We start from the raw sequence: 14,903 nt of genomic DNA, 5'->3' as shown, positions 1-14,903 counted from the left end.
AAGGGGATAAATAGAATAAATAGAAATAAAAATAAAAATACAAGTGAATTGCACATTTCAAGTATTTGTGTGTGCTGACCTGTGCAGGATCGAGGGGGTTGGGGAAGATGGCACTGACCGGTCTCTCTCGTGGAGACAGACAGGCATTTTCTCTGGAATGCTTGTGTTTCTCTGCCATCTGAGGGGATCCTGGAATGGATGGCATGAGACATTAGAGCGGTAACAGACACACAGACGCACACACACACAAGTAAATACACAAACGCATAAGGGACCAAACGACAGCAAGGTGTTAGGCTATTACCCGCAAACACTGGCAATCAGGAAAGGCCAATCTCTCTTTCTCCCCCCAAGCCTCTCCACCGTTCTTTCAGCCTCACTACTTCCACAACATGATAAATGGCTTGGCCACTCCTACACACACACACACACACACTAACACACACACACACCCTCCTCACTTCCTCACCTCCTCTGTTACACTGGACAATCACAACAGAGACATGTGCTGGAGTTCGACACTATAACATATGTAACACGCCAACGGAGACGAAAACAAAAGCCCGCCCCCACACACATGTTGGTACGTTTCTGTTTTTTTTCCACAGCACTTCTCCTCAGCTGCTGGAGCCATTGTATGGATGCTGATCCATTAGTGAATGTTACCGCACTTGGAAGGCTATCATATGAGCATGAAATGCCCATCGTTGGCTCTTATTCAGATAACACCACAGAAGCAATAATTCTCAACATGCTTTATGGGTAGACAGAGGGCACTTTTATAAGGGCGTCGGCCGCTGTCAGCACCTTGCCAAAGGGGAGTGTGTACGCTTCCATAAACGTCTTCATATATTCTTACTTTTTATGACGGGGATCAAGCAGAACACATTGAGATGAGAGCAAGAGAAGGCATTAGACATTCAAAATGCACCGCAGAGGAGGCTTGGATGACACCGGCCTGGACAGGAGATTGTGCTGAAGTCCAAGAGGGATACTCAGCTAAAATGATCTCTTACTCTCTCTTGCATTTTCACTAGCTCCATGTTTCTTTCAACAGCATTTCTCTCAGCTCTTTTTTTTCCTTTTCTTTCTTTCTTTCTTTCTTTCTTTCTTTCTTTCTTTCTTTGGACTCATTTTGTATTCCTTCTATGTTTCAGGCTCGCACTATCCATTCAATGCTCCCTCCTCATTGTTCTCTTTTCTTCCCCCTGTCAACCTCCTCCGCATTTATCCCTAGCCGTCATCTAACCTCTCGAACCTCACCAGACAGGATGCTGCGGTGTATTGAGAGAACATTGTGTCAGTGAAAGGTCAAAGGTTCAGACTGTCCAGCTGAACCTCTGTCTGCTTCCTCTGTGTGGATTGAAATATCAGCTAAAAGACTATTGTGTATAGTTTTTGTACAATAAGTGGTGTTGCTGAGTGCCAGACTCACCTCTGGCACTGGACGGGGCCGAGCTGGTGACGTTGGGCGAGGCAGAATGGTTGGAGCTGAGGCTCGAGGTAGATGGGCTGGGCTGCAGGTGGAAAAAACAAAAATGATGAGTACATCAATACCACCATCAAACTACAGAATATCATGAAAATTTATAATTAATACAATATACATCTACCAAAACAAAATCCCAGTTTGGTTGGTTTATACTGGACATGCTTGGTTTCTAATCTAGTTTGTGCAAAGCTGAGCATCTATTATAAGTTTTGTCTGTAACATTTACCTTTTTCTCAGTAAGTAGAAAAAAAAAAACAGTACTAAGCAACAGTGGAATAAAGAAGTTATCATTAAAGTGCACTTCCTCAACTGCCCACTTGAGGTGGCTTTCAGAAGATACTCAGTCCCATAGATGACGATGTTAAAATGCCCAACTTCACTTGAAAAATTTGTATAGTTGCTGCCTAGCACAGAAAAGGCTGTGGCAGTTTTGCTAACTCATCTGTTTAAATTTTATTAAGGCTTAAAAGTATGCATTACTGGAGATGTGGCCACTTTGTTTACTCAGTATGTGATGACACAGGCTGCTTTACTGCTAGTTGTTTGCTTATAAGTGCGCCCCAGGGCAGCTGTGGCTACAATGTAGCTTGCCATTGCCAGTGTGTGAATGTGTGTGTGAATGGGTGGATGACTGAATGTAGTGTAAAGTGCTTTGGGGTCCTTAAGGACTAGAAAAGCGCTATACAAATGCAGGCCATTTACCATTTATCAGCAGGAAAAGCTGTAAAAGTTATGAAGTCTTAAGTTTATGCCCTCTTTCACATTTTTCAAAGATGTCCAGTCGGTTGGATTGGAATCTCTGGCAGGTCAGCTCTGGCCCTTGGGCCTTATGTTTGAAAACCGTGCTCTAAGAACCCGTTCTTTTATTATTTATTGGTTTGTTACATAGCATTAATTTGCATTCACATGTGTGATGCTCTTTTGCAGTGTGTGGATACACCTTGCTAACTAAATATAGTAACATCTGACTGAAACAAAATAGTGATGGCCATTTTCAATCAATTAAAAAACGAAAACAATATATTTCTAAATTATGATTCGTCCAATTTTTACTAAATTCTACCTGCTCTGTAAACTTAAGAAAAAAAGAAGCACAAACTAACTCTTTGTAACAGCTTCAGTCACATCCCTGACAACATTTTTTTTCCCTCCCGTGTTTTCCCCTCTTCCTGTTATTCCAAGCCTGCCAGGTGCGGGAGACAGCCTGCCAGGAGTTGTCGGCAGCTTTCTGAATTGGCCAAATCTAGTTTAGATTAGACTCCAGCGAGGCTCCCCGGACGGGCCCACACAAAGCACTATGTCCTTATTTGATATAATCATGACAATTTGCACGGACAGACTGCGTTTCACACGAGCAAGAGTGGAAGATAGAGAGAAAAAGGGTCAGAGGAGAAATAGCAGTGAAATAGAGTGAGAGTGGATTAAAAAGCATTGCAAGTGAAATCTGAAGGGAGGAGGAGGGCAAATGCTGGGATATAGACTCAATCTACTAGGTTAAGTGCCTTTGTGTGGGCGTGTAGGCAAAGGCACAAAGGGAGACTACCTGCATGTTGAAGACTTCATCCGAGCTCTCCGATTGCCCTGTGATGTTACTGACTTCATTGGAGGCTTGAGATGACAGAGAGGACGAGGAGTAACGGTTCACCGCAGGGTAGCTGAAGAGGCTAAAGGCGAAAGAGAGAGGGTTATGACGGTTTACAATACAAAGGGTGAAGTTTCATACTATTATACATGATTAGATTTAAAAGTGGTTCACTCACCAAAGATTCAGCAGCAGTAAGGCCAATAAAAAGAAAAAAAAATAGACAAACAGAGAAACAGAAAATACCAGATTAGAAGGCAACTGATTCATCAATCACAGCATTCCATCATGCTGCCAAAAGGCACAAGAAAGAGATGTGACCTGGTTCTTCGTTGGAAACTGGAAAATAGAAAAAAAAGGAAAAAAGAAATCAGAACTCAACAAGCAAAAATACGAAATGTCACAGGGAGATTGAGGTGATGTGTGCGTCTCCATCTTTCTTGTGTGTGGCTGTGCCCCGCGGGATCAGACTCTGGAGGCAGAATGTCGCAGGTAGACGAAGTGGCAGGGTCACTGAACACATCAAAACACACACGGATGCACGCACACACACACACACACACAGTCTGCCTGCTGGCCCGACAGCAGCCACACAGAAAACATCCCTGTGGGTGCCAGCCAGCCACCCACACCTATTGTACTGAGCTAAGCCAGTAAAGAACTGAAGGAGGAAGAGAGAAAAGGCAGAGAGCATGACGTTCGAGGTGAGATGGAAACACAAAAAGAAAAAGGAAAGTAAGATGCGAACAAAGGTCTGCACTGAAGGGCAGCGCTTATAGACCGAGTAAAGGAAGGTGAGAGAATACGAAGGAGAAATTTTATGCACTCCAGAGATGGAAGTTAAAGATCTTTTTGGGTGACTTGGCATAATAAACCAGAGAAGTAATTGACATTGAAAAGCAATACGTTTTCCTCACTTGTTAATTTAATTAGCTGAGAAAGACAGAGACATACGCGTAAAGCTACGGAAATTAAGAAAAGAGCCGTCACCTCCGCCTGGCAACTCCTCTGCCGCCATCTGGGCTAATGATGCTGGGCACGGAGTTCCTGCACGTCCGCGGGCTTCCGTTGGTGAAGTGCACCGGGCTCGCACGCACATACGCTGGAAACTCCTGGGGGTTTTTTTTTAAATTGGGAGGGGGAGAAAGTGCACATGATTAAATGCTTCTTTGTGCCAGCGTGAGGTATATAAATAAAACACACAACATGTAGATGAAGGCAGTTTGTTTAATGAGGGGTGGTTTTCCCCTTTAGAGGAATAAAGGGGTCATTTACTCAGAATTCTTAGCACAGCAGTCAGTTTCTATTGTCACATTCACTGTTTGTTTCCATTAAGGCTCGAAGACTCTGATAAGTAATTTGAGGAAAATAAAGGAACACATGTTAGACAGCTTTAATCATCCTTACACATGAATGACATCCATTAGGTAAATGAACCTCTGTTTAACATAAAATCTGAATCTATCATTGAGTTACACATGTACAGCATTTTAAAAAGCTTTCTTTAAAGTCGATGCCTACCTGTATGCCTAGACTGGACTTCATGAGATGAAACTGGTCAACTAACTTCTTGTGCAGGGGTCTCATATCTTGAGGAACAAACTTCTCATGCACCGCGAGGCCATACTCCAATATATGTGCCTGCAGGACAAACAGAAAAAAGTGCACAATAACTGAAAGTCAAATTTAGGTGATAAAAATGATTCCTCTTGTCTTTGCATTTAAAAAGACATCATGAGCTCAAGTGATGTTTCCAACCTGCTCGAACATGAGCTCTCTCAGTCGCCCGATCTTCTCTCCGTCCTCGGGGTGATTCATAATGTAGTCCTTCACGAAAAAGGCCTGCACAGAGGCAAAAATGCAGAACATCTGTTATGTATGCCCTGGGAGCTGAAGCAGCGGGCTTTTTCTTCCCCTCTCCACAGCAGTGCTACCTGAATTGCAGCCTGCCTGACACAGCGAATTAGTGTCCACACAGCTATTTGTTGAGTACTTTCCATTTAAAATGTTCACAAAAACTGAGAAAAATTTGAGTTAAAAAATATTCACATCCTACTAAAATGCAGGGTTGAAAAGTCCTGTCTGGCAAATTTGTGTTGCAATATTAATATCAGGTTCAGTGGGCAGAATTAAAGTACATAGTGGCTAAAAATAGAAGGCGAAAAATACAGTGCCAAATGGATGTTAGTGAAATCAAAGCATTGATTTTGCTTTGATTTAAGAGCCAATTTGGTCTGCGATTTTAAAAGCCCCTTTTATATCACTTTCATTCGTGTCATTGTGCTCTGCTAGAGATCATGTCTCTTTAGAAACATCATCCTTCTTGATTTTGGCTTGCAGACTGTGCTTTCTATTCACTTTCCCAGACACTGCCTTCAAAAAAGAAAAAAGAAAAAGACTTAAAAGAGAAACTGATAAGATGAAAAATGCCCTGGTTGCTTTGGAATGATGATACTGTTTTTTTTGCTTTTGCTTTTTATATTATTATTTTTTTTTTGGGGGGGGGGGGGGGGGGGGGGTTGTCACTTTCATACATTAAATGCAAGCTCTTTCCTGCTTACAATGCCATCAACACTTGCAGTCTGTCTACAGATTATGTTAAATCCCTTTCAATCTGCATCAGAGTACACAAAGCGAGGGAGAACCGATGAAAAGGCCCACCTCACAATCTGCTTATGAATCTGCCGCACACTCACACACAAAAAAACCCAAAAGAAAACGAGACTGAAAGGTAAGGAGGAGTTCACTAAAAAGATCAGCACGGCTCCTCTCTCAAGGACACAGCTGTCTATCTCCAACGAGACACTTAAGAGAAGAGAAGCTGAAGGCTGCTTCAGACATATGCACTCCCAAACACACACATAGATGTCTATCAAAGGATGCATGCGGCTTGCAGACTATGAAACTTCAATAAAATAAGGAACCTTATTATTCCAGACAGGCATCCTCAGATCTTTATCAAGATGGCATAAATTAGTATGTGGTGGATATAATATTCCCTCTTATTAAACTGTGAAACAGAAAAAAAAAATCTTATTGCATAAACATTATTACTCTATGGTGAGGTGGGACGCTCAAAGAGAGAAGTACTGAGTTTCACCAGAAATTCTATACAAGACCCCCAAAAACGGCATCAAAAAAATAATCAATAATTTTCTACAAATGATGGAAATTTCTCGTCGGGCTGCAGGGAGTGAGACCTCACCGTGGAGTGGCTCAGTTAATCATTAGAAAAGTCCAATTAGAGACGGAATGCTGAGGGGAGGGGGGGAATAAATCAGACAGCATTCCCCCTCAAGGGTTTCAACTCAAACTGCAGCAATAAATCTGAATATTAATAACGACAATTTCTCCTTCATTTGGAGCCGAGCAAACCTCCACAGCTGTCAATCGGCATTACGCGGGTAAATTAATAGATTTATAGATGCAGTCTGTGGGGCACCGCATGATATATTCTGCCAAGAAAAATGAGCTGCTGATATTGGTGCCAATGTGTCTGCTGCAGAAAAAAAATTAAAAAATAAAACAAAACAAAACAAAAAAGGTCAAATCTGTGTCAGGCTCATGTGGTATGATCACATTCTGTTATTTATGTAAAAATATAAATTACAAAAGATTTGAAGGAGACGCTGGTCAGTTTTTACCCAGAGGAACAACATCTCTATGCATATCAATATTTACCTAACCTTGTAAACAATGTGTAAAACGGGAGGAAATATTTTGTAAGTTGCAACATTTTATACAGATTTTTTTTGTTTTCAGCAAAATAGTGGCAGCAAAGATAAAAAGCACTTCTAAAATGCTTATTTTTGGGCTCTTATCGGCGTCCTACAACCCTTAATAGGGTACTTGTACTGAGGACATGCGCTTCACTCACAAGCACACACATACAGTATATGTTCCACAGAACACACATGCATTGTCACAGCGGTTGCTATGCGACACAGAGAAGGCAGCCGAGTCCACTCAATTTGTGGAGAACAAAAAAAAAAAATCTTTATTTCTTCTTTTCTAGTCTTCTTTCTTTTGAATTGAGCTCCTAATGGTTAAAGTGTCTCCACTCAAGGAGCATTTAAAAAAGCAGCAGCAAATGGAGCTCTCGATGAAATTGCCCATATTTCAACTTTCCATACCAATCTGTTACCACTTCATCATATAAATACTATAAGTTTGTGTGATTGGAAGATATGACTAGGAAGATTTTTGCACTTTATTAATCTGGCGCTCTGCCTCTTTAAGAATTCGGCTTGGTATATAATTAGCTAAACTTGGTGGATGTCACCAGAAGGGTTAGGTAATAAGGTAAAGTTGCGAGTTGTACACCCACACTGATTGAGATTCTTAGAATCTTTACTAATGACTGTAGCACTATAAAGAACTGGCATTATGTCTCTGCCAAATAAAGTATTGGTGCTGTCTCCATGCATGCTAATAAGCTGTTCTGGAGCCTATGCTAGCTAATCTAGCTGTGGTTGTTACTCATTTTTTCACAGATAAAGCTTAAAGCACAGCCATGAACATAGCGGCAAAAATGCTAACATTAAGCTAAGTACACCACCAATTTGGTCCTGTGTTTGGTGTTACATTGACGATGTTCCCATCTAGTTTTACTTAAACACATTTTAGCAATTGTTCTCTCTGCAATACATACTTGCTTCAAAATACACAAGCGGCGTATTTATATATAATTTGTTAGATAACATTGTGAAAATTATTTTTAGGGCATTAAAATTCAGTAATTTGCAAACATGGCAACTTCTTTCCAAGTTTTAGGACTACATTAGCCATCTAATCCCTGAAACTCCTTCCATTCTTCTATCTAACATTATTTGACCTCCCGCCTCTTTCCCCCCCCCACATCCACCTTATCATTCTATCTGACCAAAAAAATCCCCCCCACCGACCTATTCCTACACTACCCATCCATCTTGTTTTCCCACTTCCGCCCCCTCCAGCTTTCCACTCATCCATCTATTTGGTCAAGCCATCATCCAGCCATCAATGCATCCATCCATCCATCTGTTCATCCGCTCCACCCCTCCACAAAACACTTTCTGTCCATACATCTCTCCATTTTAAGCCACCTTCATGCATCATTAGGTAATCCATATGTCACTGCCTCTCATTCCTGCTTAGGTCTCTAAAATCCTCCAACCTTATCCTCCAGCAAGCCATTCATACCTCTTGGTAGCGGGCCAGTCCCCCGTTGACTGCGGCGTCGATGACCCCGTTGAGGCACATGGTGAGAGGGTTGATGTTCTGCATCTGCCGGCTCTGACACTGGGAGATCAATGTGCGCAACTGCAAGTTCTTGTTCTCGATCACCTCAATCGCATTCTCCAGTGGGCTTACCTCCACCTGTACACATGAAGGATGAAGAAACATTTTGTAGCTTTTTATATGAAGCTCTAAAGGGAGCTTTACAAATAATATCTGGAAGCTAAAATATCTATAAGGTATTTGAGTAATGTGGGAATTTTAGAGGGTCTGCTAAATAATAAATGCTACTGAGGTCCTTTATAGTGAAAGGTGAGGCAGTTTAAAACATATTAAGTTCTACAAATCAGGATATTTCAGCTTGTAATACTTTAGTTTTGACCACTTTTTTGTCCCAGAACAGAGCTGTTTTTTCTCCTAAAATACAGCAATTTGAAAAGCTGCTTAAAAAAATACAATGTTGCCAAAATCATTTGGACCTTTTAAGTTGATATGGTAAAAGTTTTAGCACCAGCCTATTTACACATTATGTGGTATACTTGACATCCAAAATGAGTCTTTTTAGAAGTAAACACTCGATACCAGCTTCTTGTTAAATTTGTTGGAAATGCTTTAAAGAGCCTTTTCAGTGAAAACTGCGCTCTGAGTGAGGCAGCTGCAAAGCTGGGTCAGTATCTTTAATTATATTTGTGCTATTTACCAAAAAACAAAAAACACCTACATGTATCAATTTATTAACCATTATTATAAAGAATTATTGTAGCAGCTTCATTTAAAACTAAGTACTATTTTTTTAAAATATACATTAACATATGGACACTTTGTCACATACTCGTGAAGGCCCAGTGAAATATTTTTTCCTTCATCCTGATTTCTTTTTCTGTATTTTTTCCTTCTCACACAAAGCTTAATCCTTTTGCTAATTGAGCTTTTGCCAGTCTCCATTTTAAATGCTACTGCACTCCACAGCCATCATAGAGTAACACTGGCTTTACAATCCATATTTCACACCACGCTCAGCAGCTGTGAAGTAAAGAATATGCGCTTAGACCATCACAGACAGACACTGTGTTGGACTGCACAGAACAACATTTCAAAATCTGTGTAAATCTGACCCTTAGAAATCTGATTGAGAAGACAAAGCATTTACATGTAACAGTGTAGCAATTGTCCCATGTCAAATTTGACAGGAATTTGCCAATTACAGGGGAAAGAAATCCCAATACAAAAATCTATTCTAAAAATTGGACACGTTGGTAATCACAGTAAAGCAGTTTGGCTTTTAGCGTGACATCCAATCAAACCAATTGCGGAAACTGAACATCCAATAGCCCCAAACCTATGACTTAGGTCATGATTGCTGCTCAGTCTAATGACTTGGATCAATACTTGTGTATTGGCTGTCATTACTCTAAATTCCAACCTGCAGAATAATAAAAAAAAGAAAGTATCACTGTGTCCCTTGTGTCAAATGGCTGTGTGTTGTGTTTATGCCTTCACTGCTATTTCATCCAACTGGGACACACTCACCAGTTCTCTCTTTTCAACTTCAAACCAGCGGGAGATGCCTGGAAGACTCTGGATCAGAGTCAGAGTTGTCCTCTCCACCCACAGACTCTGCATTCACACAATACATCCATGAGCATTAGCTGATTGCTAAACATATAAAAAAAATCCATAAATACTTAGGCTTGCTGTACACATATCTTAGTGGCAGCACTGTTCAGGATTTAATTGTTGATCCACAGTTAAAGGAAAATATAAAAATGCCTACAACCCAAAAACACACTTTTACTCATATGTCATATGTCTAATATCCTCTCCAACAGTTATGCTGTCAGCCAGCATGCTTGTTATATTTCCAGCCTCTCAAAAGGTCATTAAGACAGCACGCAAGCTATGAAATTTTAATATTAACAGCAGGCTCTAAATATAATAGATTTATAATACAAGTGAAACAACACTACTTTATAGACATGTTACTTATAGACGGCAAACAGTTATTTTATTTTATCTTTTTTTTGGGGGGGGGGGTGTACTGTCCTGTACTTAGCACTAGAAACGTCCCTCCTTGTCAAGATCTACAGGCTTGCTATTACTTAATAAGAACAACAGCATGTTCAAGTGTCTACAGCCATGCTAGTTTTTAAAAACTGCTAGCATGCTCGTTTTTCTCGTGAACTGTAACCTCAATGCCACAATGATGTGTCATGCCAAATGCTAGTAATGGTGTTCTAAGTTGATCACAATCTGATGTGTAGTGGGCATGCTACCATGTTAGTTTAACATCTTGGTATACTAACTGGGGCTAAAGGGCAATTGAGTTATGGATATGTGATCCATGCATTTTTACTTTGGGCTGCACGGTGGTTAGCACTGTTGCCCACAGCAAGAAGGTCTTGAGTTCAATTGTGGTTAACTGGTAACTCTAAATTGCCCATAGTTGTGAATGCAGGTGCGAATGGTTGTCTGTGTCTATGTGTTAGCCCTGGCGACCTGTCCAGGGTGTTCAAAAATCGGTAATCCTTTCACAACTTTGGGGGTGTTTTTGTTCAGCTGACCCTTCTAAAGGCCTTCTAATGATCAAGATGCTAACACAGTATAGCTTCATTTATTTAGAGACAGTATCTTGCTCAAGGACACTCCAGCAGAGCAGATGAGCGCTGACATGCACTATTGATCCAGTGTCCTCAGGTTGAAGAAAGGTCTTCCGACGCACTGCACAACATTGCTGCCCTTTTATTGATTTTATGTTTTTTAAGGCCAAGAAATCCTCCTGAACAAGTCTTGAGAAAAAAAAAAAAAGATAGAAAAAAAACATGCACTGCAGTTTAAGAGCAGGAAGTTGAAAGCAGAATCTCACATAAAAAAGCAATTTCTGTCATGCAGATAGAAACTTCAAGAAAAGCTTTCTTTCCTACTTCAGTTTATTACCATATCCTTCCTGCGGCATACTCTTGTCACTATGTCAAAGTTTATTATAGATATTATTTCCATCTAAGGACCAGAAGTATCCAGTCCTGATGGAAATATGATATCACGATTAAATTTGGCCAAATAGCCTTGATGGAAGTGAGATGAGAAGGCTGCATGAAGCGTGTGCATTAAAGCAGAATATTTATGACAATAATATCCGCGTCTGTGTGTCGGGTGTGCATATCTGTTTAGAGTGTGTGCATCTGCGTGACTGTTTGAGTGTGTGTAACTGCATCACGCTGTACAGGCTTCATTTGCACCAAGCAGTACACTGCTCTGACTAGTATCCGAGTTCCTGTGTATAATTACTGATACCGGAGTCACAATGAATAAAACATGCACTATACACAAAGTAATACCTGAGCACTGGTTCAAACTATCACTCCCTACATGGCCCATGATGGATGAACCGGGCAGAGAAGGAAGTAAATGAAGCAGTTTCGTATCAGTGAAAAATGTTAATTTTCAGAAATGTATGATTTTAACTTTTGAAATATTCATTAAAAAAAGACCTGTTTTCATAGCACATAACATTTTGCAGTGACTCCACATTCAGACTCATTTTTTTCCCTTTTTCTACTCAGCACTAATCCACAATCAATGGTTTGAAAAGAAGATAACCTTAGATAAATGCAGAGAAATTTTCTTTACCTTAAACTCATTCTCCTTGTCTTTGGTGCCCTTGTGAAAGGGCCGGTCATATCTGAACCTCCAGATGTGATTAAACTTGTAGAAGCTTTTGATGTTGTCAGGCACTCCATCTCTCTGTAGCACATCCTGACTGTCGGGGATGGGGGTTACAGCATAGATCTGTAGGTCTGAAAGCCCCTGAAGTTAAGGAAAGTGCAAGAGAGAGTGACAAGGGAAAGCACTGCAGACTTAAATGGAAAGAAATCTTCAATGGCCCGAATGCATATCGGAACTTCAAACAGGACAAAGACCTACATAGGCAAGAGCTTATGTGCATATCTTTAATCAAGATATTGGCCACACATTTTCTTGCATAGACTAATGCAGAGGTAGGGAACGTTAGTCCTAGAGAGCCGGTGTCCTGCAGGTTTTAGATCTCACCCTGGGACACCACATCTGACTCAAATGATTAGGTCATTATCAGGCCTCTGGAGAACTTCAAGAAATGTTGAGGAGGTAATTTAGCCATTTAAATCAGCTGTGTTGGATCAAGGACACATCTAAAACCTGCAGGACACCGGCTCTCGAGGCCTGGAGTTCGCTACCCCTGGACTAATGCATAGTCAAGCCGGACCAACGTATCAGCTAGTTATTATCATCGGACAATATCAGCGATTTGCTGATATGTGTATCAGCATTTGTAACTGCTGATAAAGGAAATTTTTAAAAGATGAGACAGAAGAAACACCTTTCGACCATGTTGTAAGTGATGATGTTGCGTAGTTTGTCCACCAAAGGGCACTATGCAACTTCCATGTTGACAACACGTTTTTGAAACCATAAAGTTTAGTTTTAAACCTCTCAGGCTCAAATTAAACTTTTTGTTCCTAATGCACAACCAAGTCCTGCAGTGGTACTTCTGAGTAAAAAAAAAAAACCTCATAAAATATGTATGTGGGGTAATCAGGATGTTAGTTTTTAACTGTTGCAAATCGGCAACGCCTGCCTCGAGAGGGTTAAAGCTGCATTGTCAAATTATTTCTAGAACAGACTCACTAATATCTTCACAAAATAACTGTGAGGAAAATCTTTTTACGTTTCAAAATCTGATATATCGGTCTATATATGAGTATGAGAAATTACAAATGTCGGTACGGCCTTAAAAATCCTATTTTAGTCATGTTCTAATGCACAGTACATATCAAATTTTGTTCAAATTGTGTGTAATGTGTGTAATATATGTGTAAAACATGGTGAAGGTTCTGTCATTGTTTGGGAAACGCTTCAAAATTGATGCAATAAATGCAGAAAAGTACTGTTAGATTTTGAATCATCAATAACAAAACAACACCTGCTTGGCAACAATGTTTCAGCATGACAATGATCCCAAATACCCTGCAAATGCATTAAATGCATATCTGGATGGAGAAGTGCACAGTGGAGCACTATTAGTCATGGACTGGCCTCCCCAGATCAACATTATTAAAGCAGTGTGGGATCATCCTGACAGAATATGCAACAAAAAGCATCAAACATCCAAAGAAGATCTTTATATGTCCTTCGAGAAGCCTGGTGAACTATTCCTGAAGACTACTTAAAGAAATGACAATAAAACGTGCCTAAGGGAGTTCAGGCTATGTTGAAGAATAAACGTGATCATAACGTGATCATACCACATATTGACTTCCAAGCTTGTTAGGATTATGCAAGCTGGTTTTTTTGCTTAATATGTTGTATTGTCATGTATGTTTCCCCATGTTTCAATAAATCGCAGCACCTACTTCCCCTTTTCCTGGCAGAATTAAAGGAAATGATGGGTGACTCAAAACTTTTGCCCAACACTGTAAAGCAAGAGGGAAAAATAAGTTTTTCTTTTGACTAGTATGAGAAAACATACAGTGAGACTTGACAACTTGAGCAGTGTAAAAAGGCAAGGAGTGAAAAGTGAGTTAAGTGTCTTTCAAAAATCCCCAGCCTCTCCTTTATTATGAGAAACCCTGCACTGATGAACAACTATATCAGAGAGAGGGAGGAGAGCTGACGCACATGAAATGCATAAGTGTTTGTATCAAGGATTTACAGATGGGTGAGCAATCAGAGAGACTATTGATTGGCCTAATGTGAGAACAACACAGCAGCTACTTCATTCAGACGTCACTTTGAGTGGGGCGTCTGTATAAAAGGTAGGCACATCGTACATAAACTATTCAAAAATGAAAAGTACATCTTAACTTGAGGCTATTTTCTAATCAGTTTACATTTTGATGTCACCCGCACACCTGGAATATTTCCTAACAGCAACTTTGAGGGCTGCAGCACTACTGTGTTGACAAACTCTGCCAACCTCCAGACAGGAAGACATACAAACACCTGCCAAAATACTTTAAACCTTTTTGCGATTGTTCCTGTTACACTAAGACTGCAATTTGCCGCAGTGACAAAGACACACACACACACACAGAAAGACAGACACCAGCCTCACTTTCATAGCTGGTAAACATGTCTATCTTCAGTCTGTTCTCTCTTTTACTGTTGTTTCCTTCAGTCTTTGTGTCACTATGTCATCGAGTCTGCCTGTTTTCTTCCCTCTTCTATCTAGGCCAGGGGTGCCCAATCCCGGTCCTCGAGAGCTACCGTCCGGCAGCTTTTAGATGCATCCTTGTTCCCACACACCCGAATCAAATGAATGGCTTGTTATCAGGCCTTTGCCAAACACGATGGCATGCTGAAGAGGTAATCAAACCATTTGATTCAGCTGTGTTGGAGTAGGGATGCATCTAAAAATGCAGGATAGTAGCTCTTGAGGACTGGGATTGGGCAGCCCTGATCTAGGCCAACAGTTGTCCCTTACATTGGTGTGAATAATTAAAAAGTCCCACATACTATAGGAGTGAATCTGAACACTGCATGGAAATGAGAAAAATGAAGGGAGCTTGAGCTTAGGTTAGTTGATTTGTACCTGGTCCCTGGTAGGAACATGGCTTAGTTGTTGTGTTTAAGGAAATG

The 14,903-nt window shown here is 40.6% G+C and overlaps 1 protein-coding gene across 4 annotated transcripts in view; it reads right to left on the bottom strand.

The window, feature by feature from the left end:
• Positions 1-14,903, bottom strand: part of dock4b (dedicator of cytokinesis 4b) — a 142,553-nt gene that overhangs the window by 15,869 nt on the left and 111,781 nt on the right. For 3 of the 4 annotated variants that reach the window (XM_005915623.3, XM_005915626.3, XM_005915625.3), the window contains 10 exons: positions 11,919-12,085; positions 9,822-9,908; positions 8,256-8,432; positions 4,833-4,916; positions 4,596-4,715; positions 4,065-4,186; positions 3,396-3,413; positions 3,036-3,147; positions 1,436-1,517; positions 80-189 (listed from right to left, as the gene is read on the bottom strand). In XM_005915623.3, coding sequence (XP_005915685.1) covers positions 80-189; positions 1,436-1,517; positions 3,036-3,147; positions 3,396-3,413; positions 4,065-4,186; positions 4,596-4,715; positions 4,833-4,916; positions 8,256-8,432; positions 9,822-9,908; positions 11,919-12,085 — 1,079 coding nt within the window. The remainder of the gene's footprint in view (positions 1-79; positions 190-1,435; positions 1,518-3,035; positions 3,148-3,395; positions 3,414-4,064; positions 4,187-4,595; positions 4,716-4,832; positions 4,917-8,255; positions 8,433-9,821; positions 9,909-11,918; positions 12,086-14,903) is intronic. The other variant, XM_005915624.3, reaches the window with a different exon arrangement.

This window comes from Haplochromis burtoni, unplaced genomic scaffold (genome assembly GCF_018398535.1).
Source record: "Haplochromis burtoni strain Fernald_Lab_line unplaced genomic scaffold, NCSU_Asbu1 Contig_14, whole genome shotgun sequence".
NCBI classification, from domain to species: domain Eukaryota; kingdom Metazoa; phylum Chordata; class Actinopteri; order Cichliformes; family Cichlidae; genus Haplochromis; species Haplochromis burtoni.
The sequence above is the reverse complement of the archived record's forward strand: the minus strand, read 5'-3'. Positions and strand labels throughout refer to the sequence as shown.